The 26,197-nt window shown below is 38.5% G+C and overlaps 1 protein-coding gene across 4 annotated transcripts in view; it reads right to left on the reverse strand.

Annotated features, from left to right (window-relative positions):
- The window catches only part of Aftph (aftiphilin), a 68,908-nt gene that overhangs the window by 32,246 nt on the left and 10,465 nt on the right, over positions 1-26,197 (reverse strand). For all 4 annotated transcript variants that reach the window (XM_048435496.3, XM_048435495.3, XM_048435498.3 and 1 more), the window contains exon 2: positions 9,214-11,162. In XM_048435496.3, coding sequence (XP_048291453.2) covers positions 9,214-11,130 — 1,917 coding nt within the window. In that variant the 5' untranslated portion in view covers positions 11,131-11,162. The remainder of the gene's footprint in view (positions 1-9,213; positions 11,163-26,197) is intronic.

Genomic DNA, 26,197 nt, shown 5'->3' on the forward strand with positions numbered 1-26,197 from the left:
AAGACTAAAGGTATTCATTCTCTGAACATAGACACTGAAAAGGCCTGATATAATGTATCACAGTTTTTATTTAATAAATCATAGTTACATCATACTTGCCATGTGCCATCATTCTACATGCTTTAAAATATTGGCTCATTTAAGGCACAGAAGCATTTTGGAAGTAATTATACATTATTTATTTATTGTGTGTTGGAGTTAGGTATGTGTATGCACCATGTGCATGCAGCTGCCTTGGAGTTACAGGGGTTTATAAGCAAAGATGTGGGTGCTGAGAGCCAAACTTAGGTCCTCTGTAGAAGCAGCAAGTGCTCCTAAACTACTGAGCCACTTCTCCAGCTCCAGAAGTAACAATACCATATCCACATTCTAGATGAGAAAAATGGAGCACTGAGAAGTTACATTAACTTGCCTATGGCCACATAAATATTAAGTAAGTGGTGAGGTTGAATTTCAACTTCAAATCACTATATTTGTTGTCATGAAAGCAGGGTTTGTTTTGTTTTGTTTTTGGAGACAGGGTTTCTCTGTGTATCCCTAGCTAACCTGGAATTCACTCTGTAGACCAGCTGGCCTCAAACTCAGAGATCCACCTGCCTCTGTCTCCTGAGTGCTGGGATTAAAGGTGTGTGCCACCATTGTCTGACCATGAAAGCAGTTTCAAGCTGAGCTCCTGAAAATTACAGGGGCTTTGAAGGGACAGACTGTGTCTTTAATTCTTAAATCCTAAACACTGTTGGGAAAAGGATAACTAAATCAGTGCATATGTGAGATTTTAAAGAGCACTTCATTTTGATTTAAGACTGCTGTACTTACAAAAGTTTCTTATTGTATGCTATCTAAACTACATGCAAAGGTTGGCATGTTGATCCAATTACAATATATACTGGTAGCAACAACAGCTGAATGCATTCTGTGTATTTATTATGCTATGTTTGATGTTGGAAATGTATTATATGCTAAACCTTTTAATAGAAATATCACCAGCTTGCAAACTGGTCTAGTTACTCTGTAAATCAGTGTGGAGAATTCTCAAAAAGCCAAAAATAAATCTACCATACAACTCATATAAACCAACTAAACCACTCCTTGGAGTATACTCAAAGAACTCAGTATCCTACTCCACAGATATTTACTTGCTCAGCCATGTTCACTGCTGCTCTACTTACCAGAGCTAAGAAATGGAAACAACCTAAATGCCCTTCGACCAATGAATGAATAAAGAAAACGTGGTACATATATACAGTGGAATAACACTCAGCTCTAAGGAAAAAAGCCATGAACTTTGCAGATCAATGGGTGGACCTATAAAATATCATATTGAGTGAGGTAACCCAGAACCAGAAAGACAAATGTTACATGTTCTCTGGCACTGGCGGCTCCTAGCTCCAAATCTTTAGATGTGAGAACATACCCTGGAGTCACCGCAGAAACCAGGAAAATAAAATGATACTACTGCCAGGATAGGAGAATTAAAGAGCAATACAGAGGGGAATATCAGGGTGGGCAAAAGGAGAGGCTCTAATTAGGGAAGGGGGAGGGGGAACATAGAAGGAGGAAGGCAAAATAACAGTAGGATGTCTGAAACAAAACATAAGGAGTCATATTACTATCTACCTAAAAATAGCTCTATAATATATGAGTCTGTGTATAAATATACTTACATAGTTTAAATGAAATTTTCTCATCTGGCCAAGCAATGTTACACAAAGACCATCAAACAAAAATGCCAACATCAGGCATGAGAAGTCCTGCTTTGAGTCGTTGGTCAGAGTTGTCCAAGAGACTCCCTTATAGGCTATTTATTACAGGCTATTTATTGCAATTGTCCTTGTTTGTCTCCCAGAGGTAGAACATTAAGTCTCTATTGCTGAAAACACCATACACTTCAGATGTAGGGCCCAGAGGCCCATAAGCTGGAACTGACCTGAAATGCCTCCTCCCTGAGTACTGCCTTTTATGGTACCAGAAAGCACCATACAAACTTCCAAAGGTGGGAAGCAACCCACAGTCCTACCCAACTATGTTACCATTGACTTACATCACTGACCAGCATGGCATAATATCCCAAAGGGTGCAGTGGTAGCGTACATACCTTGGCAGTAATCAACAGCTTTCTAATTGGACTTAAGATCCACCAAACAAGACAGAAATCATTCTTGGTACTGGAAACTTAGCCAACTACACACAGATAGTGAAATCATGGATTCTGGATGAGAACCTACAATCACCACTTTACTAAACCAGAATAATCTCTAACGACATTCTTAATATTTGTCCTTATACCACAGGTAATTGTACTATCTTACTCCTCATCAAGGAGACTCCTCTTTGCAACAGACGGAGACCACCACAGAAAACGCAGCCTATGAAAATGCAGCCTAGAGACCAGTTTCAATAGATACATTTACAAAGCAACTGCGGCACCTAAGGTTCAGGGAACAGTACGCAAGTGGGGGTGGAGAGATTTTAAGAGCCAGAGGATCAGGGCGTTTGCTGTGAAACTGTGTCTCCTAGTAATGTCAGAAGCTACACCCATTAAGTCTTAAAACAGGATTGCCTAAACCAGAGCTGATAAGGACAACAACAGGCATGCTAAAGAGGACTAGAGTGGGGTGCGGTGGGGAAAGTCAATAACATGAGGCCTCAACCCTTAAAAAAAAAACCCAAAAAACTACAGGCAAGGAAGGAATGCTGAGAGTGGGAGAAATAACTGTCCTCAGGGATGAGTATATTAATTGGTTATCCAATACCAAATGGTCAGCTCTGAACACACACATACAAGGAATATATTACAAACTGAGATGGTTGTATTTAGGAATATATATGCATATACATATACATATATGTATGCTACAACAATCAATTAAAAAAAGAGGCCACGAATTTGAAAGAGAGCACAGAGAAGTATATGAAAGGGTTTAGGGGGTGGAAAGGGAAGAGATAAATGATGTAATTACATTATAGTATCAAAAATAAAAGAATTTTTAAAAAAGCAACACCACCAGATAAAGGTTATTATTTCCATGGTATAAACAAACCGAAGCTCAGAGAGCCTGTGATCATTAATGGTGATCTTATTAATGATATGCTAAGAACCAAGGATTTAATCCAGATCTGACTACATTCTTTGCAACAAAGTATTTGTTTACCTGATTTGTATGTGCCATTCAAATATTTCTAGCATAGATTAGGGTGATGATGATAAACCATAAGGAAAAAGAAAACTGGTGGCCGGCTATCTAAATACTAACCCGTTTGTGTAATTAAATTCTATCATCCCATTTTCCACATGTACTAATTTCAAGCCTGGTATATAGTAGCATATTTGGTCATTAAACATGTTAAGAACTGGGGCTTTAATAAAAGGTATAGTTAAAAATTCAAAATGCTCTGCAATGCAAGTGTCAGAATTTTCTCTACTGGTGTCCAATGCTATAAAGCCAGTAAAGGAGGTCTGCTAACTTGTACACAAGTCAACTTTTATTCAGAAATGTGCCTACTGGAGAAAGCTACGAGAAAAGAACAGATGTGCTCTGAGTAATCTGGAAGGTGAATATATTGCTAACAACAAGAACCAGAGTGAAACCCATGCAATCCTGATGTATCTCCCTTTTCCTCTCCATTGTTAATCTAATATAACTATTAACACTATTTCCTGTACTATGAATGATGGCCTTTTTATTCCAAAACAGATTTACTTATGTTTATGTGTGATGTATGTATGTATGTACGCATGTATGTATGTATGTGCCTACAGAGGCCAGACGAGGGCACTGGATCCCTGGAGCAGGAGATGCAAATGGTTGAGTCATCCGATGTGCGTGCTAAGAAGCAAACTTGGATCCTCTGTCAAAAGCAGCAAGTACTTTTTGCTCCCCCCGTTTTTGTTTTATTTATTTATTTATTCATTCATTCATTCTTGAGACAGGGTTTCTCTATGTAGTCCTGGCTGTCCTAGAACCGTAGAACAGACCGTACTTGAACTCAGAGACAGCTGCCTGCTCTGTCTTCTGAGTGCTAGGATTAAAGGTGTGCACCGCTTCTACACTGATTCTTTTCTTTTTTGAGACAGCATTTCTTGATGGCCTTGGATGGCTTAGAACTCTCTATGTGGACCAGGTTGGCCTTTAATTCAGACCCAGCTGCCCCTGCCTCCCAAATGTTAGGATTAAAGGTGCATATCACTGTGACTGTTTTTAAAAGATTTATTTATTTTTATTTTGGGTGTTACTGTTTTGCTTGTATGCATGTGTGTGTACCATGCCTTTGCCTGGTGCCCTCAGAAGTCAGAACAGGGCACTGGGTTCCTGAAACTGGCATTACAGACAGATATGAGCCACCAGACGGTGCTGGAAACCAAACCAGGGTTCTCTCCAAGAGGACCAAATGTCAACCACCTGCCATCTTTCCAGATGTTCTGCAAGTGCTCTTAATAGCTGAGCCATCTTTCTAGCTACTTACAGTTACTTTCTAAAAAGTTTGAGGTTATTCAGGAACAGCTAACATTTACTGAGCACTTACTGTATACAAAAGCAATGAGCTGAGTGCTGCTGTAAGTACAACTTTATCCTTACAAGCATTTTCAAGCACTACTATTCTCTAAATCTTTGTGTGTGCACATGCACATGAGATGCATGTGCATATGCAGGCCACTTGGCTTGCTGAGACTGGATCTCATCGCGTCCAGGGCTAAAGGAGCTGGCTCGGCTGGCTGGCTATGGAGTCCAGGAACCTGGCTGTCTCTACGCCTCCCCTCCCAGCCAGTGCTGAGATCACAAGCACTTTACTAACACATCTCTCAGGTCTCTTTACTGTGTATGTCATGAGACAGAGAAGCTGCTCAAGGGAAGTTAGTATAAACTCTTAGAGGCACTACAGAGGCTTGCTTTAATCTTTAGATTATGCTTAGAGCTAAGGTGGACAGAAGGCACAGAACTTATTAGCTGTTATGAGGCCCACAATATTTATTGGAGTCCATGAAATGTTTTAATAGTTAATATTATGCAGCATTATGTTTACATAAGAATAAACTCACTGCTATTTCAAGTTTATAGAACAGAATTTTCAGCATTTTTTATGATAAAGGGACTTGTAAAAAAAGTCATAATGTGGCACCAGTTATACCACTGGCTTTTCTTCTCTATCTTCCCCAGTTTTCTCATTTCTCATATATAATTTGCTATCAGAGTCCTTCATTATCTTGAATGTCTCTATAATTATATTTTAAAACCAAACTGACTCCTGGAAAAGTGACAATGATTAATCACTTGAAAGTTAATTCATCAAGAGGATAAAGCATCATGTATGACTCATTCCCACTACTGCCCCATCTTTGTCTGCAGGTAGGGGACCCTGGATGTGTAGGCAGCCATTTCATCTTGTCTACTGATGCACAGAAGCAACACATATTACCTAATACAGAAAGTTCCTTATGGTATGTATTAACCACGAACAGGTTACAAGTCTTCCAAGCATCCTGAATAGTATTTTTACTCACTGTTAATTTTGAACATCAACTTGATGAGGCAATCAGACGCCCAGATATTTGGTCAAACATGAGAATATTTTTAGGTGAAATTTAATATAGGAGTTGATAAACTGACTAAAACAGGCTGCCTTTCCTAAGATGAGAGGGCTGCATTCAATTAAAGACCTAAATAGAAGAAAAAACAAAACCTGAGAACCATAGAATTTCTGTCTAAAGATACCAGTTTCCCTGTCTTCTTACCTGAACTGTATTCTGGAACATACAACACTCTCCTGGTTTTCAGGCCTTCACATTCACATCAGGACTACAGCTTTCATGGTCTCCAGCTTACTGTGTATTATCTACTATGCATTTATTCCTTCTTCCTTTCCTCTCCACACACCCCATTTCTACCTGTTCTATCTATACATCCATTTCCTTAAATGATACATCTCTATTTCATAAATAACACAGATTATAAAAAGGGTATATTGCGTTAATGATGTGGCTCAGTGGTAGAATGATCCCTAGCACAGACAAGGTCCTATTTTGAATCCCCAGTATTGCAAAAACAAACAAAACTCAGGAAGTTTAGTGTATTGAAAGTGTAGCTCGGCTTCTCAGAGGCACGAGTGGCATGGCTCCTGGGATTTTAGACTTGGTTCGTCTGCCACTTGAAATACACATCTCTTTAAAGTACCTTGTATTTAAGGCACCTGTTAAAATCTCCTCAGCTTATTTCCAATTAGTTTTTCTTTCTTGCTTATGATGAAATCCTGGTTTTTCCTACTGCAATAGAACACCAAGTCTTATGTTAAAGAAACTTAAAATCCAAGTAATCTAATCTTCCACTTCAGAGGATACCTTATGCCTTACCACCATTAAATATTAAGTCAGATATCAAATACAAGCTACACTTGTATACTTATCAATTCCTAATTTCAAACTATAAAAAGAGTGACCACCGTAATATTTACCATGCTCTGGAAAAGACAATTAGTTCCCTCTGTACAGTTTCTGGACAAATCTAACACAATACTTCTACTTGGTATTAAAGGCCAGAATGACAAATTTTCTGAGGGTGAAACAGTAAAAACAACAACAACAAAACCAATTCACTAAATACTTAGTAAACAAAGACCCATTAGGCCAAAATCTGAAATCTTACTATTTGATGGTTTTTTTTTTAAAGATTTACTTACTTAATCATTTTATGTATATGGGTACTTTGTCTGCATGCACATCTGCACACCAGAAGAGGGCATTAAATAGTTTTGAGCTGCCCTGTGGCTGCTGGAAACTGAACCCAGGTCCCCTGGAAGAGGAGACAGTGTTCTTCACAACTGAGCCATCTTTCCAACACTATTTTTTTATTTTTAATTTTGTGTATGTGTGACTTAAGTGTACTTAATAAGTACAGGTACTGAAGGAGTCCAGAGGCGTGGGATCCCTCTGGAACTGGTGTGACAGGTAGTTGTGGGTCACTTGGCATGGATGCTGGGGGACTGAATTTGTGTACTCCAGAAGAGCAGCTCTCTCAATTGCTGAATCATCTTTCCAGCCCCTATACCCTTCATTCTTAAAGGTCTTGAATTTCATCTACTAACCTTTTTCAGTAATAGCTGGATGGCTACTAACAAAAAAAAAAAACTTCATGGCCTCCCTTCTAGAAGAAAATCTTAGTATTTACCAATGACCTAAATTCTCAAGTAACGTTCTGAATAATATTTAGTTTTACAAAACCTCAGTGTTCAATCAATGCTTATGTCATAAACTCTTTTGCTGAAAAGGCTCCTTGGCCATTTAATGAAGACTACTGGCCAGGTGTGGTGGCTGGCACCTGCAGCCCAGCACTTAGAAGACTGATAAGGAAAGTCGCTGCAGCTGGGAGACATTTTAAGAAAAACATTAACGAATATAATCCTCCCTCAAAGGGCAAGATTAGGACTAATGTACGTTTTCAGCAGAACCTGAAGTCCAAGGAGGAAAGTCCAGGCCAGCTTCCTTCAGAACAGCAGGCCAGGAAAGTCACTGTCTAATCTGTATGTACTGACCGTCTACTAGCAGCCTAACCCATTTCCCCACCTCGCCGTCTTCATGAACAGCTTCAGTGTTTGCTCTCCCACTCTATGTCCACCTCTAAAATTCTGCAGGTCCCATTCCCCATTAACCAAAGTATGAAGCCTGGCCCAAAAGATCTCAGCAAGCTTTGTATTTTTGCTATTGCTATGCAATTTACATTTTAACAAAACAAAACTCTCTTTCTGTACATTTTCCAACTCATTATCCCAAACCATAAAGCTTTCACGAGGCTGTCAAGATGCAGCATCACAGGTCATATTCCAATGAAGCCCATATATGATACATGTATGTGTGTGTATATATTCAATTATTAAATTATATATAAACAAACTCAACATGTATGATGCAAGAAATTTCCATTTGAAGTGGTTATACTTTTAAAAACTCATTATCTGATGATGTTAAAAGTTCTCAGACTACAAACTACAGATCATCCAGTACCACTGTCACCCTATACTTTACTGCAGTGAACTAAATAGGGAGAGGGTTAGGTCAAAGCAACAGTCTTCATTTTGTATTAAAATTAGTTAATTTGCTGTTAAAATTATAAGGTTTTCCTCAATGATAAATTATTAAGCAGTAATACTGTACACTAGCCGAGCCGTGCAATAACTGAATTGGCAAACAAACTACTCAGACACTCAGAGTCCAGAAAAAGTGAGAAGCTCTGAGTGCCAACTGGTCACACCACATGTATCAAAGCTGTCAAAGCAGTGAAGTAGAATCACTTCAGTTAACAGACTTGGGAGATATGTCTAGTTGAAAACGGATTTCTTAGCAAGAGACAATTGCAAAACTAATAGACAGTGCTACTATGAGAAACAAGTCTGTGGACAAGATGCCCACATCAATCACCACTATAAAGAAGAGACTTGCTTTCCTCAGAGAATGCCCTTTTCCTCACAACTTGGGCTGTCTAATGGTAAGAACTAGTACAGAGAACAACTCAGGACTGGGAAACAGTGCTACCAAGCTACAACTATAGGGGATGTTTTAGGTCAAAATAAATATTAATGAGTCTTTTCTGAAAGCGTATGAACAAGAAAGAATTGCACATAGGTGCTGAGTGGTAAAGATATTCTCCCTGATACATCTACTCCCTAAGAATAGCTATAAACAAAACAAAACCCACATATACACACAAGCAAGAAACTATAAATAAATTACTATAACCACAATAAGATAAGTCAGTTACTTCTTCTAGGGCTAAACCTTAGTTTATCTTATGCAAGATCTTTTTGTGGCTGCAAAATTATGAGGTTTCAAATCCCATTAGCTCTCTCCTGTAATCAAAACTGTACTTTAATTTTTAAGGGACATAGTTAAATGACTTTTTTAAACTCTAAAGTTTAAAAAAAAAGACAATCTTCTTTAAAAATCACTGTAAAGATAAAAACTGAAGGAAAATGACTAATATTTAAGACAAACATTATTAATAAATAATTTAAATTGATACATTTCTGTTAACTAAGAAATTCCCCATGATAGCAATTTTACAACTTTCAAAGGCTGTGAAAACGCTAATCTCTAGATCAGGCCAGCAAATATCCTATTTCATACAGAAACCCCTTTAGCAGGTATTTAGTTAATTTTTTAAAGTTGTATTAGAAGTTTCCCTGGCAATTAACACGCTATTAAAAATAGAGGAAATTAGTAAATACCTGAACTGAAGTGGCTGAATCCTGCAAATGGCCACTAGCAACTGTTCCTTTGGAAGTCGCTAAAGAGATACTGTGCATCTTAGGGGTTCCCAGAGCATCAATATTTTCATCTGTCCTATGTGACTGCCAGACTTCCTTTCGATGGTGGGATTCAGTAGCCTGCTGGTCTCCAAAGGCAGCCCAAGAACAACCATCTTTTTGTTCATCCTCAAAAGCATTCCAATCTATAGCTTGGCTAGGACCAGCTGAACTGAAGTCAGCAAAATCATCGGAGTCCTGAAAAGCGCTACTGCTGTCTTGAGTATTTGGCACAGAATCAAAATCTCCAAATTCACTGTCCTGACCATTTTTCAGTTTCGAGTCAGGTTCACTGTCTTTTCCAGCAGACTTTCCTGCCAACTGATCTTCCTCTGACAAACTACCAGAGGTCTGTTTTAGGTTGGACTCAGTAAATATCATTTCCTCTTGGCAAGAAGCAGCATTTGTATCCTCAAATTCTCCAAAATCATCACCTGGCTCACTAAAATGTAGAAAATGTTCCGAGGTCTCTTCAAAAGTGACATCACTCATTGAGTCTTGAGTACAAGTAACAAACGGTGGAGTGGCGCCACTGGCCGTACCAAAGTCACCAAAATCATCTTCATTGGTATCGTGGCAAGTCACAAAGTCGTTACCACTGTCACCATTTTTTATGCTTGCAGCCGAATCATCCAAAATATTTTCTTCTGTGGGATCAAGGTTCCGGCTTTTGGAATTAGTAAACTTTCTATTTTCTTCTTTGGAAGAATCAACTTCATTAACATCAGAAGTTTTAATAGAATCCATGCATAGGTCAGCACATTTAGAAGCAAATAAATCATTTTCCTCAGTTTTACACTGGTCCCGCCTAATGGCTTCTGAATTTTCAGTTGAGTCTACCAAGTTCCAAGGCTCAGACTGAATTCTTGAATTTAAAAATTCATCCTGTCGCAGTGTTTGAAAGTCTTGTTTTTCAACATGGAGATCTCTGTCAGTTATTACATGGACCTCTGAAACACAGACTTGATGTTCTCCATCAGTAACTCCTTCATCCTCAAAGCTCCTACCCACAGACACGCCCTTCATAGAGTTCAGTTCGTTGACTCTGTTGTTTTCTTGAATGGTCAGTGCATCACCATCATTTAAAATTGCACATTCTACTTCTAGTTGTGTCCTTTCTGTTTGGGAAAAGGCAGCAAAATCCGCAAATTCCTTAGCAGGACTAGATGCAGACTCTAAACCACACTCAGGGCCACAAGGGCTATGAGGTTTCAATCTCCTTGAATCAGCCACGTTGTCCAGGTCTTCTGTTCCCTGAGGATTTACAGTTTCTAAACCTGCAAACCCGTTTGTTAGAATTTCCAGGCAAGGAGGCTTTTCACCATTGCAACTCTCTAACTGCTTGGTTTGATGAACAATGTTTGTATCAGTTCTAAAATCTCCTGGAGAGAAACTTCTGGGTTGTCCAGTGTTTGGTCCCTGTATCACTATTTTATTTAAGTCTCCCAGGCTTTCCATGCCATCAATGGAAGTCTCTAAAATTTTAGATGGAATCATTTCTTTGCTGGTGGTAGAAAGTACAACATCAGATTGACTTTTCAGAGGAGCAGAAAGTTCAGCAGTGATCTCCTTATCATTACCATTTTTAACGGACTTAAAGCTTGTAAGGCTATCTACATTTTCTGAATAATCGTGAATTGGAATAAAATGGTTTGAAGGTACAAAGTCTTCCTTAGGACGAGTATAATCTGGTGCATCAAAATCAACAAACCCTACACCAGAAGGGCTGACTTCTGAAAATCCACCAAATTCCCCAAATTCATCCTCATCGTCATCCTCTGCTCCATTGTCTAGCGGTGGGGGAGATGAAGAATACATTCGAATGATGTCTGGCTCCATTGTCTAGCAGCTTTCCAATAATTAATTTATGCCTAAAAAAAAAAAGAAAAATCATTTTGTTGTTGAGAAGAGATGAGATATAACAGATATTTCAAGCTGCTTTAAAAACAGGACAGTTATCTTGGCATGGTAACTTAGGAAGTGCACACAGGATGCCTAACGCCACCCTCAGATACACAGCTAGTCAATCTGGGCATTAATTTCTAAATACCAAACAAACCAAAACCACTACCACCAAACCATGAAGAATACTGTTCTGCTCTGTGTATACGTATGTGTGTGTGTGTGTGTGCGTGTGCAAATACAGGTGCATGTGTGCTTCTGGGTGCAAGTCATGCATTGTTACTCAGACTCCACCCACCTTTTTGTTTTTGAGACCTGGCCTCTAACTGGTCTAGAATTTTCCAAGCAGTTAGCTAGGCTACCTGGCCAGCATCAGAAACACCTGTCTCCAGCTCCAACTGACATTTTTTTTTTTATGTCCTTGGGTTCTGGTGATAGAATTCAGGTTCTTGTGTTTTGGCAAGCACTAATTTTCTATTGGGTAAAATGTTTTTTAATCTTAATTTTGTAGCATTTATTACTGGGGGCATTTGGCAAAACAATGAAATTTTGGGATTTCAGAGAATCTCTTTCTTTTTCTTGTCTTTCTTCCCCGCGCCCCAAGACAGGGTTTCTCTGTATAGCCTTGGCTATCCTGGAAAGCTTCTGTAGACCAGGCTGGCCTCAAACTGAGAGCTCCTCCTGCCTTTGCCTCCCAAGTACTGGGATTATTTAAGGGTGTGTGTCACTAACACCAAGCTGTGACTTCAGAGAATCTTGAACATATACTTATAACAGTACACCTATAAAATTTTCTCTCAGATACTCTATCTTTTAAAAATTCTTGTTCAAATTTACTGGGGACTCAGTGTTTGCCTAATAGATCTTGTATGAGTTCTCTCTCTCTCTCTCTCTCTCTCTCTCTCTCTGTGTTTACATACATATGTGTAAAACATTATGTATATAATTATTTTATCTCTAATAACTGCTATTAATTATGTTCTTCATTTTGCTTTCCAATGTTTATTTCTGGCTCAAGTTGACTTTTGGATAACTTTTTTAAAATAAGTAAATAGAATCTCCTTCCCAAGACTGTAGCATTTTTTAAAGATTTATGTATTTATTATGTATAGGTGTTCTGCCTGCATATCAGAAGAGGGCACCAGATCTCATTACAGATGGCTGGGAGCCACCATGTGGTTGCTGGGAATTGAACTCAGGACCTCTGGAAGAGCAGCCAGTGCTCTTAACCTCCGAGCCATTTCTCCAGTCAACTTTCAGATTACTTTTAATTCTGAATTAGTTCAAAGCTCAGAAGATGTGAAAAATTGTAGGATTCTCATACACAGACTCTACCCAGGTTCCCTCGATGATGACACAGCAAACAACCACAGTGCAAATGTCTTGACTTATCATGGACTATATTATCATGGCTTTATCATAGACTGAAAAGATCATGAACAAGACATACATTTAACACATGTAGATTGCCCCAAGAACCTAAGTTTTAATTTCTTTAAGACACTGCTATCCAGTAATGTGAATATCAGGTCACATAGTGTGATATCATTTAAAAAATCATTTAAAAAAATTTGAGAAACTTTTTCAAATTCACTTTTATAATAACAAATCAATTTGCAATCTTCTCATCTGCAATTTTCTTATTTTGCTATCATACAAGCTTGAATTAATAAACATTTACTTTTATTGTCCTCTACTTCTGTACTTAGAGAGAACACTAAAAGAAACAAATTTAAAACTTATTTTGCTGTATAAAGATCCAAGTAAGTTTATGGATATGTCTTCCCATACTCATTAACTTACAGTATTTTATGTACTAAATTTCTAAAGTAAACCTGCCAGCGCTAATTCGGTCCTTTGTGTAAAGACCAATAAATGAGATCTCATATTAAAAGCAAAGGCTGGGGCTGCAGAGGTGGCACTTATAGAGGACCCAGGTTCAATCCCCAGTACCTACATGGTAGTTTACAACTAGCCATTACTCCAGTTCCAGGGTATCTGATGCATTCTTCTCATATTCTTGGGCACCAAGCACAAACACATGCATGTAAGCAAAACATTTCGCCAAAAACTTCATACATAATATAAAATGAGGAATTTTTAAAAAGCATGGGTTGGACAGGGGGAAGATGATAAAACTATTTTATGCATAGCTCTGTGAATGAGAAAGGGCAACTATATTCTGGAGAAAGAAAGAACTCTAGGAATCAAGAAAGAGTTCAGTGTCAGGCCTGGTGGCTCAAACTTGCAATCCAAGCATGTATAAGGTTGTAGGGGATTCTAAGTTTGGAGCCAGAATGGACTACATAGGAAATTCTAGACTCACAGGGGCCACATAGCCAGTTCCTACCTAAAAAAAAATGATGAAGGGTAGGGAGGGAGAAAAAGAGAATATGAGAATCAATGAAAAACACATAGGAAAACTAAAAAGCATACTGGAGCAGCAGAAATGCAGGTCCGCAGCCCTGGCTTCAGGGAAGGGGCAGGAAGGGAATCCAGCACAGCGGGTGCAGCTTGTTACTGCAGCTTCTCTCCTCTACACAGTACTGAGGAGCTGGAGTGATAGTTTGTTTGTAATATAACAAATAAAGCTTGCCTGAAGATCAGAGTGCAGACCTAAGCCACTAGTGGACAGGCAGTGGTGGCACACATTTTTAATCCCAGCACTTGGAAAACAGAGGCAGACGGAACTATGTTAGTTCAAGGCCACTCTGGGCTACATGAAATTAATGTAGTCTAAAAGAGAAACAGAGTCGGGAGGCGGTGGATTACAGCTTTAATCCCAGTACTTGAGATCACACGTCTTTAAACCCAGAACTAGGGAGGTAGAGACAAGATATGGCTGTTTGGAGAGAGGAATATAAGCTGGGAGGAGGCAGGAGCTCAGATGCAGTCTGAAGATGCAGTCTGAGGATTCAGTCTGAGGATGCAGTCTGAGGATTCAGTCTGAGGATTCAGTCTGAGGATTTGAAAGAGGTAAAAGGTCTCTCTAGTGGCTGGCTGCACTGCTTCTCTGACCTCTCAGCTTTCAACCCCTAATATCTGACTCCAGGTTTTTATTAAGAACAATTAGAATTTGTGCTATAATGAGCCCTAGGGAAAAGCTGCTCACTAAGACCTCACATAAAAGTGAAAGATCATTCCCCAAAACAGATGCTCACATACCAACACAGAAAAATGTTAAGAATTATGAATAAACAGAGTAATATTTCTGACAAATTCATAACTCACCAGTAACTAAATTTAAATCTATGAAATACTGTATAAAATAAATGTATTTTTCTTTTTTCTTTTTTTTAAAGATGTATTTATGTACTGTGAATACAGTGTTCTGGCATGTATGCCTACATGCCAGAAGAGGGCACCAAATCTCATAGATGGTTGTGAGCCACCATGAGGTTGCTGGGAATTGAATTCAGGACCTCTGGAAGAACAGCCAGTGCTCTTAACCCTTGAGCCACCTCTCCAGTCCAAAATAAATGTAATTATGGTCAAATAACTAAAAAGATTAATTAAAAAAATGAACAGTGAACTCAAAGAGAATAAAGAAGTTCAATAAATTAAGGAATAATTAAAAGAAATAAAATAAGCAAGGCTATGGTGGCACATGCCTTTAATCACAGCACTCGGTAGGCAGAGGCAGGTGGATCTCTTTGAGTTTGAGGCCAGCCTGGTTTTCACACAAAGGACCAGAATAACCCTGACAGATTCTGTTTTAGAATGAAGTATATAAAACATTATTATTATTATTATTATTATGAATTATTGTCATAGAGGATCTGAAAGAAAGTGTCAATAAAAGACTCTGAAAAAGAAGCCAACAGAGTCTTAGAAATGAAAACCTCAATGTATCAAAAAAAGCAACTCAGCTGAAAGCCTCATAAGGAACTGGAGCAAACACATCAGGGCTTAAGGACAATGTTGACAAATTATCACATTCAGACATAGGAAGGAACGATCTATAGAAAATGCAAGACCTAGGAAAGGTAAGAGACCAAAATTCTTGAATTGGTGTAGACAAAGGAACAGAAATGAAAGCAAAAAGCACAGAAAACTTATTCAAGAAAACACTAGCAGACGATTTCCTAAACCTTACAGACATTTAGACTCTCAAGCAGACATGCTCAGAGGAAAACCTCTCCACATCATGTTATAGTTAAAACTGCAAAAAGTACATTACAAGGGAAGAATATAAAAAGCTACAAAAGAGAAGTGTTGTCACTTATAAAGGAGGTCCATCAGAACACCAGAAAAATTATCAGCAGAAATCTAAAGGTTAGAAGGTGTGGAATGCTGTATTTCAAGTCCTGAAGAAAATGACCGTCAGCTAAGATTACTGTGTACAGCAAGGTTATCCTTCAGAATCAAAGTGAGATAAAGACCTCCCAAGATAATCCTAAACCTAATTCATAATCTCTAAACTATATACAAAGAGGAGGAGGATAAATACAAACATGAAAGAAATAATAAGTTTCACCAGAATAGTAAAATAAGCCAATGAGAATTAGGAAAAAACCCAACATGACTGATCCAATAAAGCATCAAACCTTTAATATGAATTTAGAAATGGGTGTAGATTAGTCAAAGTAACCCCCCCAATCAAAATGACAGGAGCTAGTAACATATATCTTTCAGCAATAACTGTGAATATAAATGGCCTTAATTTTCCAATTAAAAGACTGAAAGTGACTTAGAGGTCAAGGAGTGGTCAGCCATTTAAGCCTTACATGATAGAAATGTACAACTCCAAAAGAAGATCCATTGTGGATCTTTATTATTTTCATTATAAAATCATCATAAAGGAGAAAATAAATATGGTAGCTGAGGCATTCTGAGTTTTTTTTTTGTGTAGCTTTGGCTATTCTGGAACTTGCTTTATAGACCAGGCTGGCCCCAAGCTTAAGAGGTCCAGTTGTCTTACCTCCTGAGTGCTTGATTTAAAGGTGTGTGCCACCACTGCCCAGCCTTCTGTTAGTTTTCAAAGAAAGAAATTATGAAGATACACACAAATCCCATTTTCTTATGCCTACACATGTGGCTTCTTCCTCCTTTGCTTGCTACCTTATTGCCTTAAGACAGTGTTTCTCACTGAACTGGACGTTGACCTTAGCAAGGCTAGCTAGCCAGCAAGCAAACTCCTGGGACCCTCCTGTCTCTGTACCCCATTACTGGGGTTAAAAGCACACATAGTCACACTTGGCTTTGTAGGGGCTAGGAATTCAATATAGATCAGGCCTAATAAATTGAGCCATTTCCCCAACTCTCAAAATGAAAATTAATAAAATTAATAAATAAGAAACATTGAAAGAGCTGTCTCAGCATTTAAGAACTGTGGCTAGTTCAATTTTCAGCACCTATGTTGGGGTGGATCACAACCACTTGTTAGCTTTAGAGGACCTGACATCCTCTCAGGCACCTATAAACATATACTATTAAACACACAGGCACATAAAATACAAATAAACCATTTTTTCTGAGACAGGGTTTTTCTGTGTATCTTTGGAGCCTGTCCTGAAACTCGCTCTGTAGACCAGGCTGGTCTTGAACTCACAGAGATCTGCCTGCCTCTGCCTCCCGAGTGCTGGGATTAAAGGCGTGCACTACCACTGCCTGGCTACAAATAAATTCTTTTTAAAAATAAATTAAGGGGCTGGAGATGTGGCTCACCAGTTAAGAGCACTGGATGCCCTTGCAGAGGACCTAGGTTCAATTCTCAGCACCCTCATAGTGGTTTACAACCACCTATAGCTCCAGTTCCAGCAGATCTGACACCTTATCTTCCCACTTTCTCCGGCAACAGGCACACACGTCATACACATACATATGCGAAGGCAAAGCACTCATATGTTAAAAAATAAAAATGGGTATATTTAAATAAATGCATTACTCATACAAAGTATACATCCCCCCCTCACACACACACACACATATGTATAAATAAACCTGGTCCTTCACTTTCCAAAATGCTGTTGCACTCACTAAACAGTAGTTCCTCATGCTTATTTTACACAGCATAAAGTCTCTAGAGTCCATCTCCTAGAGCTTGTCTCAGGGTTCATTCATTTCTGCAGCTAAATAATCCTCCACTATAGGTACATGTCATAATTTGTCAGTCAATTCTTGGGTTGACCATGCTTTTTGGTTATTGTGAATAATGCTTCCTTAAACATGAATGTACAATATACTTCCTTTTTAAAAGTTTTTATTTGAAATAATAACAGACTTTAAAAAGTTGCAAAAGGTTTGTCTATTTTGTTGATTTTTCTCAAAAAAATCTTTGTCTCATTGATTCTTTGTATTGTTTTCTTTGTTTCTATTTTGTTGATTTCAGCTCTCAATAAGAATGGCCAAGATCAAAACACTGATGACAACTTATGCTGGAGAGGTTGTGGGGTAAAGGGAACACTTCTGCATTGCTGGTGAGAATGAAAGCTGGTATAGCCCCTTTGGATGTCAGTGTGGCAATTTCTCAGAAAATTAGGAAACAACCTTCCTCAAGACCCAGTAATACCACTTTTGGGTATATATCCAAAGGATGCTCAATCGTGCCACAAGGACATGTGCTCAACTATGTTCACAGCAGCTTTGTTTGTCATAGCTAGAACCTGAAAATAACCTAAATGCCCCTAGACTGAAGAATGGATAAGGAAAATGTGGTACATTTACACAATGGAGTACTACACAGCAGAAAAAAATAACAACAGCTTGAATTTTGCAGGAAAATGGATGGAGCTAGAAAACATTATTTTAAGAGAGGTAACCCAGACCCAGAAAGACAATTATCGCATGTACTCACTCATATGTGGTTTTTAAACATAAAGCAAAGAAAACCAGCCTACAAACCACAATCCCAGAGAACTTAGACAACAATACGGACACTAAGAGAGACTTACATAGATCTAATCTACATGGGAAGTAGAAAGTAGAAAAAGACAAGATCTCCTGAGTAAATTGGGAGCATGGGGACCTTGGGGGATGGTTGAAGTGGGGAGGGGAGAGGCAGGGAGGGTAGCAGAGAAAAATGTAGAGCTCAATAAAAATCAATAAAAAAGAAAACATAAAAAAAGTTGCAAAAATTGTATAGAGTCCTATGTACTCTTTAAGCTAGCTCTCAGTAATGTGGACAACTGTACAGCTCTAATAGAGTAACCAATCAGAAACTGGGTAGCATATTTTAATGCTCTAACAGACCTTACTCAGCTTTTACTTTTTACTTTGAGACAGGGTCTCAATAAGTTGTCAAGGTTGGGCTTGGATTTGCTCTGTTGCCTAGAGAAGTCTTGAGCTCAGAGCATCTTCCCTCAGCTTCAAGAACAGCCGGTATTTTCGGCTGTACGATCAGGTCCAGCTTCAGAGTGTTAGGTAAACAGCATCTTACAGTAAGCAAACCCATAAGAGTTGACTTCTTTTTTTACTTCATATAATACCTTTGACATTCACCCTGGTTATCACATCTGTCCACAAGTCAGTAGTGGAACCTATGGTAAGTACATGTTTAGGTTTTTAAAAGAAGCTACCAAAGATATTTCAAGTGAATATACCATTTTACTTTTCTATACTGGACCTTTTTTTTTATTATTTTTTTCAGTAAGACTGCTTTGCTATGTAGCTTAGACTGGCCTCAATTCTTCTACCTAGAAGAAGGTTCATGTCTTCTACATGCTGGGAACACAGACATCAGGCACCATGCCCAGCAATATCTAATATTTAAAGAGCAATGTATGGTGTTCTAGCTGAAACTGATTGTAGCTAAACTACTGTTTTTTACAGAATCTTTCACTGTTTGAAAATTGAATCATTAATTTTTTCAGGCCTATTTCAAAATCAGTTGTCAACACAAACACAAAAATGAGACCAGGGCATTTGTAACCAAGGCAACAACACAGGAAATAGTGGTTTTTCTTCCTGTCACATCTTGGCAAGGTATTCTATTCCTATGTGTTATAAACTTGACTGGCCTTCCAGACTACAGGCATGTCATACCTCTCAACCCGGAGTCAACTACTGAAAGAACAAGTATAGTTCTATTTCTTCCCCAGCAGGGCTGGGCTCTGGTTCATTTGCCCTTCAGAAACTTTCAGAAAGATCATGACTACTTCTAAGTTTCAGCCAACCAGTCAGGGTACAGGGGTTCATACATTCCCAGTTTTTTTTTTAATTGATTTTATTGAGCTCTACATTTTTCTTTGCTCCCCTTCCTATCTCTCCCCTCCCCTTCAACCCTCTCCCATGGTCCCCATGCTCCCAATTTACTCAGGAGATCTTGTCTTTTTCGACTTCCCATGTAGATTAGATCCATGTATGTCTCTCTTAGTGTCCTCATTGTTATTTAGGTTCTCTGGACAGTCCCAGTTTTTTATGTGTGTTCAGGTCAACTCTACTTAAAAGAAGTTTTGTTAAAACAGCAACGGTACAATGAATTCAAAAAATTATATTTGATTTAAATAATCCATTGGTTTTAAATACTGAAAATATGGGGTTTTTAATATCTGCCTCTGCTTAGCAGGGATGGAAAGATAATGAATTACTTCAATGCTGTGCCTGGCACACAACACTGTTTCTTCACCCCTCCTAATAGATGGCTTACTCAGCACCATAAAATTTTCTAACCAGCCAGCTAATTTCTGTATATTACCTGAGCAAGTAAGTGAGAAGAGAGGAGGCATTTCACTTGCTATTTTCATTCCTGCTTGTTCCAAGACATTTTAGAAGAAAGTGAACACATGGGGTATTGTCTTGGCAGTCAGAGAACAGTGAAACCACAGTAAACACAAATAATTGACATAAGAATTCATACAGTAGCAAACAAAGTATGGCAACAGTAGTCGGGGTGGTGGGGGGCTCTCAGCAGGACTTCTGTACTTAGAAAAGGTTTTCATGGCAAATCACATCCTCATGAGGCTAGGTCAATGGAGGTAAGGAACAGTAATTGAAAATGCAAGGCAAAACTAGGAATGTGATCATGCGCCAGTGAATATATGGACAAACACAAAAGGGAATTTCTTCTTGGAGGAGAGTCACAAAGGAGGGGAGTGGACATGGGAAGACTGGGAGGTGAGCACAAAGGGGAGCACGATGTGAGAGTCCCCAAATAATCAATAAAAAAATTAAAAAGACTTAAGTAAAATCTTTTTTTGTTTCTTGTTTTTGTTTTTTGAGACAGGAAAAGCTTTGGAGCCTGTCCTGGAACTAGCTCTGTAGATCACGTTGGGCTCAAATTCACAGAGATCCTCCTGTCTCTACCTACTGAGTGCTGGGATTAAAGGGTGAGCTACCACTGCTCGGCTAAGTAAAACCTTTTATCTGGTATTATATGTCAACATCTCTGTGAAGACATTCCCACCTACCAGACAAAATTAAATTAAATCATTCCTTTGTTATGTTAAAAAGAAAACAAGACAAAGTATACCTTATGGACTATAAACCAGAAAGATCAAAGGGTCTGGGGCTTGGGAATTTTGGTAAGGAAGGTGTGATGCAAAGGAGTCAGAGGGATGATCCTTAAGTCCTAGCTGTAGTTAGCCACACCTGGGGAACCTGCAGACTGGCAGCCAGGGCAGCAGAGCCTACTGTGGAAGGTATCTTGGTATTAATCTCTCACCAGGAAAATCTGCACTTGCTTAAGGACTTCTGGCTTCAAGTCTGAAATGGGCATGGAAAAGAGGAGATACTGAGCCTGTAGGTTGAGATCTTTAAAATTAAGAGGCAAAATGAGCTTAGGAGAGCAAAGAAAAGAAAAAAGAAAGGGGACAACAATGACCTTCAACCACTTGGCTTCTTAAAAATAGTTTCTCAAGGAGAATGATTAAACTACTAGATAGAAAGGCTTGATTTGAAGCCAAATGGTCATATGAGAACATAAAACTGCCATTACAATGTGGCAAGCAGAGGACAGACTGACTTTTCAAAAAATACTAGAGCAGCTGCATATATAGCTCTAAAGGTCTCGGGTTTGAGGTCATTCTGGGTTACATGAAACCTTGCCTCCAAAAAAATAAAAAAATTACAAAAAGTAAACAAAAAAAAAACCATTCAATTTGATTCAATCTCAAGAAATGGAAGAAAAACCAAATGTTAACAGCTTTCTTTTGGAAGCAAAATGGCCAGTGAAGAGGAGACAGGAGTAAGGCGCTGCATAAGCACGAGAAGCTGCGTTTGGAGCCAGGTCAAAAGGACTCTCATCCCAGCCAGGACGAGGTAGAGACAAAGGAGAGGCTTGCTGGTCAGCCAGTCTAGCCAACTCAATGAGCTCCAGGTGCAGTGGGAGAGCCTGCCTTAAAACAAACAAGCAAACAAACACAACACACAAACATACATGTATGGAGATACTTTATATTTTAAATAAAAAATTATATATATGCACATAGGTATGTATATTGTATATATGTGTATGTGCGTGTGTGTATATGCATACATACATATACTATACATAATATACATACATGTTATATAAATATAAATATTACACTGAGGAAGATACTAATGCTGCCCTCTGTCCTCACACACACACACACACATTTCCCTTACAGTACTCCTTCTAATCATATTGAGTCTTACTTTGGTGTCAGGCACTAAACAGATGAACTCCTGTCATAGGAAGTGCAACAGTTTTCCCCCTATTTTTTCATAGTTTTCTATAATTTCATAATTTTAAGAACCAGAAAAATATAACATGAGGTTAATAATGATTTTTAACAAATCATTATTTTTGGATGAACTTGCTAAGAAGTTGATTATATTCTTAAATATTGGTTTAGGCAACTTGGTAAAGCAAAACACTCTAAACAGTATGTACCATACTACATTCTGTTGGGGCAGGAAGATAGCTCAGCGGATAATGGAGCTGCTGAGCAAGCCTGGTGACCTGACAACTTGTATTACATTAGAATTTATCATTTCTTTTTATCAAAAGGATACCATTACTAGAGTGAAAAGGCAGCCATTACCTATCTGGAAAAATATCTGCAAAACACAAACTTGTCAAATAACTCATATTCAGAAGACAAAGATTTCCTACACATAAATGTGACACAATCTAGGAGAAAATGCCCAATATATATGAATAGGTATAGCTAGTAAGCACATAGAAAGTCATCAGGAAGGCTGGGTTTGGTGGCCTGGGCCTTTAAGAGGCAGATGCAAGTGAATCTCTGCTGTGGGATAACCCCTCTATATGCTATGAATATATTTTATTACCATTGGTTAATAAAGAAGCACCTTTGGTCAATAGCCAAGCAGGAAATCCAAGCAAAGATACAGGGAGAAGGAGGGTGAAGTTGGGGGAAGATGTCAGCAGATTGGTAATGCCATGGCCACATGGAATACACAGATTAATAGAAATGGATTAATTTAAATGTAAGAGCTAGTTAGTAATAATCTTAAGCAATAGGTCAAACAGTTTGTAATTAATATTAAGCCTCTGAGTGATTATTTTAGAAGCGGCTATAGGACCAGGCGGGACAGAAAAGCCTTCATTTCCCAGCTTGGTCTACATAGTGAGTTACAGACCACTTGAGGCTAAATAGTGAGACTATGTCTCAAAAGAACAAAGACACAAAAAAGTCATCAGGAAAATGAGCATTAAAATCATAGTAAAAGGGCCTGTAAGATAGCACAGCAGGTAAAGGCATTTGCCACAAGCCTGGGTAGAACCCACACAAACATGAAGGGAGAGAACTGATTCCACACATGCATATGTAGTACACATGCCTTTCCTCCATCACACACACACACACACACACACACACACACACACACACACACACACACACCTCTTTTGGATGGTTTGTTATTAGCAGTTAACTTTACATAGCCTAGCAAAACAAGAGAGGGCACCTAAAAGTACACTTTCAGAGAAGAATTAACAGAGTTTTTGTTTTGTTTTTTGAAAGCACAATTATATATACTCTCTTTAACAGAGGCTACAAATTTTAATGCTATTCAAGCAAACTTTCAGTCCCCAAACCAAGCTATTATGTGGAGGTAGTGAGTGCCTTTATTCTTAGCACTTGGGAGGCAGAGATGGAGATCAGCCTGGTCTACAGAGCAAGTTTCCATGGTAGCCCAGAGACACATAGTGAGAGCATGTGAGTCTCTGTTGTTTTTCCACTGTGTGTGCCTGTAAACTTCTAGGGATTCTTCTATTTCGGCCTTCTAGGAGTACTGGGGTTACAGATTCATGCTACTGAGTCTGGCATTTATGTGGGTTCTAGGAATTCAAATGCAGGCCCTCATGCTTGTATGAAGCATTTTACCCACTAAGTCATCTCTCTAAGCTTCCAAACTGAGTGTTTTTAAAGATCTCATAATTAACCTACTAACTTAAAACCAAGAATTCAAGACATCAGGAATGTCAATATGTCATCAACTACAAAATACTATGCAGTACTATTTAAAAGATGTATTAACCGTTACTACTTCCATGTGTTTTCATTCCTGCTTGCGTGTGTGTACATGTGCATGTGTCTTCATAGATGTGTATGTTTCTAGTTTGGATCTTGCTCAGGCTAGCTTCAAACTTGGAGCACTATTTCTGCATCAGCTTACCTAACCCTGAAATCACAGACACATAATCACCATGTCCATCTTAGGTGTCAAGTTAGTATTTAAGGGTCTACTATGTTCCAGCATTATGTGGAAAGAATTCATAAACTATCTCCTTTAATCTTTTTTTTTTCTTTTGGAGATAGAGGTCTCATGCTGACTTCAAACTGACAGTCTCCCATCAGAGCCTCTAGAGCAACTGAGGTCAAGGGAATACAGCATCATTTAGTCCTTGTGTTATTGTGAGGGAAACTATCTTATTTTCCATATGAAGAAATAAAAGCTTAAAGCTTAAATATTAATCTCACCAGTAACTGAATTAACCAATCAAATGAGATTTAAAATACTTCAGCAATGACTGACAGAATATAAAAGAATTCTCCTTAAAAGGTATCTGAATTGTTCAGAAAAAAAATCCCTGAAACATTTACATTTATTCGGAAAGAGGAAGATGATTTCATAAACTCAAAGGATAGCCAACAAAAATGCCAAGAAGCAAATCAATTTCAAAATTAATGTACATAGTATTCAATGTATGAGATGAGGGAAAACAAGAACAAAATATCTTTATTCTATCAGCCTTAAAAGGCCAGACTGCTCAAAGTGACAAAGTTTTGATAATCTCGCTTTTAATATTAATTAGAGCAACACATAAAAGTATAAATATTATTATACAATGTCAATTATAACATGAGAGCAGCTACATATATTTGCTGAAGTGCTAATTACCTTATTAAATAGCAGTTAAGCATTATCATTTTATATGATCTGGTTTTCAAAGACCCCCAAAAACATTTTATGTGGGCTAGAGATAATGTGTGGCCGAGTACAAGGCCCTAGGTTCAATCTCTAGCACTGGGGAAAAAAATTCCTTTAACTGAACATCTAAATACATGTACACCCACAATAGTGTGTTTTCTTTGTATTTAGATGGGTTTCAAATAATAATTAAGGCAAATAGAAATAGTATGGATTGCTTTACATTTAAATTGTCATATTAACTGACCATATTTGAGAATTTACTATTTTCTGCAAACTAGTTCACCTTGAAACTCTTAATTCTTTGCCTTCATATCCCAGAATCTTTACAAGGACAATACATTTTAAAGGTAGAGAGCACAATTCCACGCCTCCTCCACAATCCTGTGTACAAACAATCCTGGAACCTTCTGCCTTTCCTTCCCAGTTGTGATCAGGGACTTTGAATTTATTTCTTCATCATTACTGATGCTTTCTATTCAGCTTATAAACATTCAAGCTTCTTCCATTCTGAAAAAAATCGGAACAAAACAGAGCCCTGCCCCTGAGCCTTTCTGAATCCCTTGCTACAGAGCCTTGACGGGGCTGTCTCTACTTCTACACTTTCCAGTCAAGTCCTCAACACAGCAATCGCTGGCTTCAGCCCTACCAAACCACGGAGTCTGCTCCTAGCTACTTTACTCAAGCTCAAGACGACAATGTTGTTCTTTCTGCATCCTCAGGGCCTGGCTCAAAATAGGAAATGAGTACATGTTGTTCTTACTGGGTATTTACTCTACTGACTGCTACTGAATACACCACACCTCCTACAGGAAGATTTCAGTACCTCGCCTCTGGCCTGTCAATGCTCCACCGAGTAAGTTAGAAAACATATGTGGTTAATTGGGGCAAGTGTATTCTGATAAATGCTGTCTGAGATGAGATGAGTGTGAAAGGAAGCCGTTGTGCTACAACCTGTCTGAAGAGACAAGCATCTTGTCAGAGGTGGTACTTTATGTGCTAGCTATACGGAAAAACTGCTAAAGGACAAAATTGATTTCATTCAACACAACTGCTTACATGAGGACCTGCTTTGAATTGAAGCAATTACTCAGCATGCACAGAGGTATCAGCCAGTGTCACCAAAGCAAGATGCTGCACTGGATAAGCCAACTAATATTCTTGCTTTTTCTGTTTCTAGCAATTTTCTTTAGTACTTCATGAAAAAATTTTCTACAGCCAACTTAGCAACCAGCTAACAGGAATGGTTGACATACTTTGAAAAAAATTTCTTGCAGGATATTTTAAATTCACATTCTAGTCAAGACAGACACACTGAACTTCACAAGACAAGAATACTGTGAGAAAAACAAACAAACAAAACCCTAACATCTCTACTCCCCCATCACAAACTACTTTGTGACTTTCAAGAATAAAGGCAGCACTATAGTATGTAACTAAAAGAAAACTGTCAGGTCCTTGGCTGTTGCTCTTCTTACAATCTGCTCACCACACAACGGTAAATGCCTGTAAGAGTTACCACATAGAAAAAACAGCAGCTACAAGAGTTATAAAACTGGGGGCTGGAGAGACGGCTTAGTGGTTGAGAGCATTGACTGCTCTTCCAGAGGACCTTGGTTCAGTTCCCAGCACCCACATGGCAGCTCACAACAGTCTGTAATTCCAGTTCCAAGGGATCTGACACCCATGGCAAAACATCAAT

This window comes from Myodes glareolus, chromosome 8 (assembly GCF_982192425.1).
Source record: "Myodes glareolus chromosome 8, mMyoGla1.1, whole genome shotgun sequence".
Taxonomy (NCBI): domain Eukaryota; kingdom Metazoa; phylum Chordata; class Mammalia; order Rodentia; family Cricetidae; genus Myodes; species Myodes glareolus.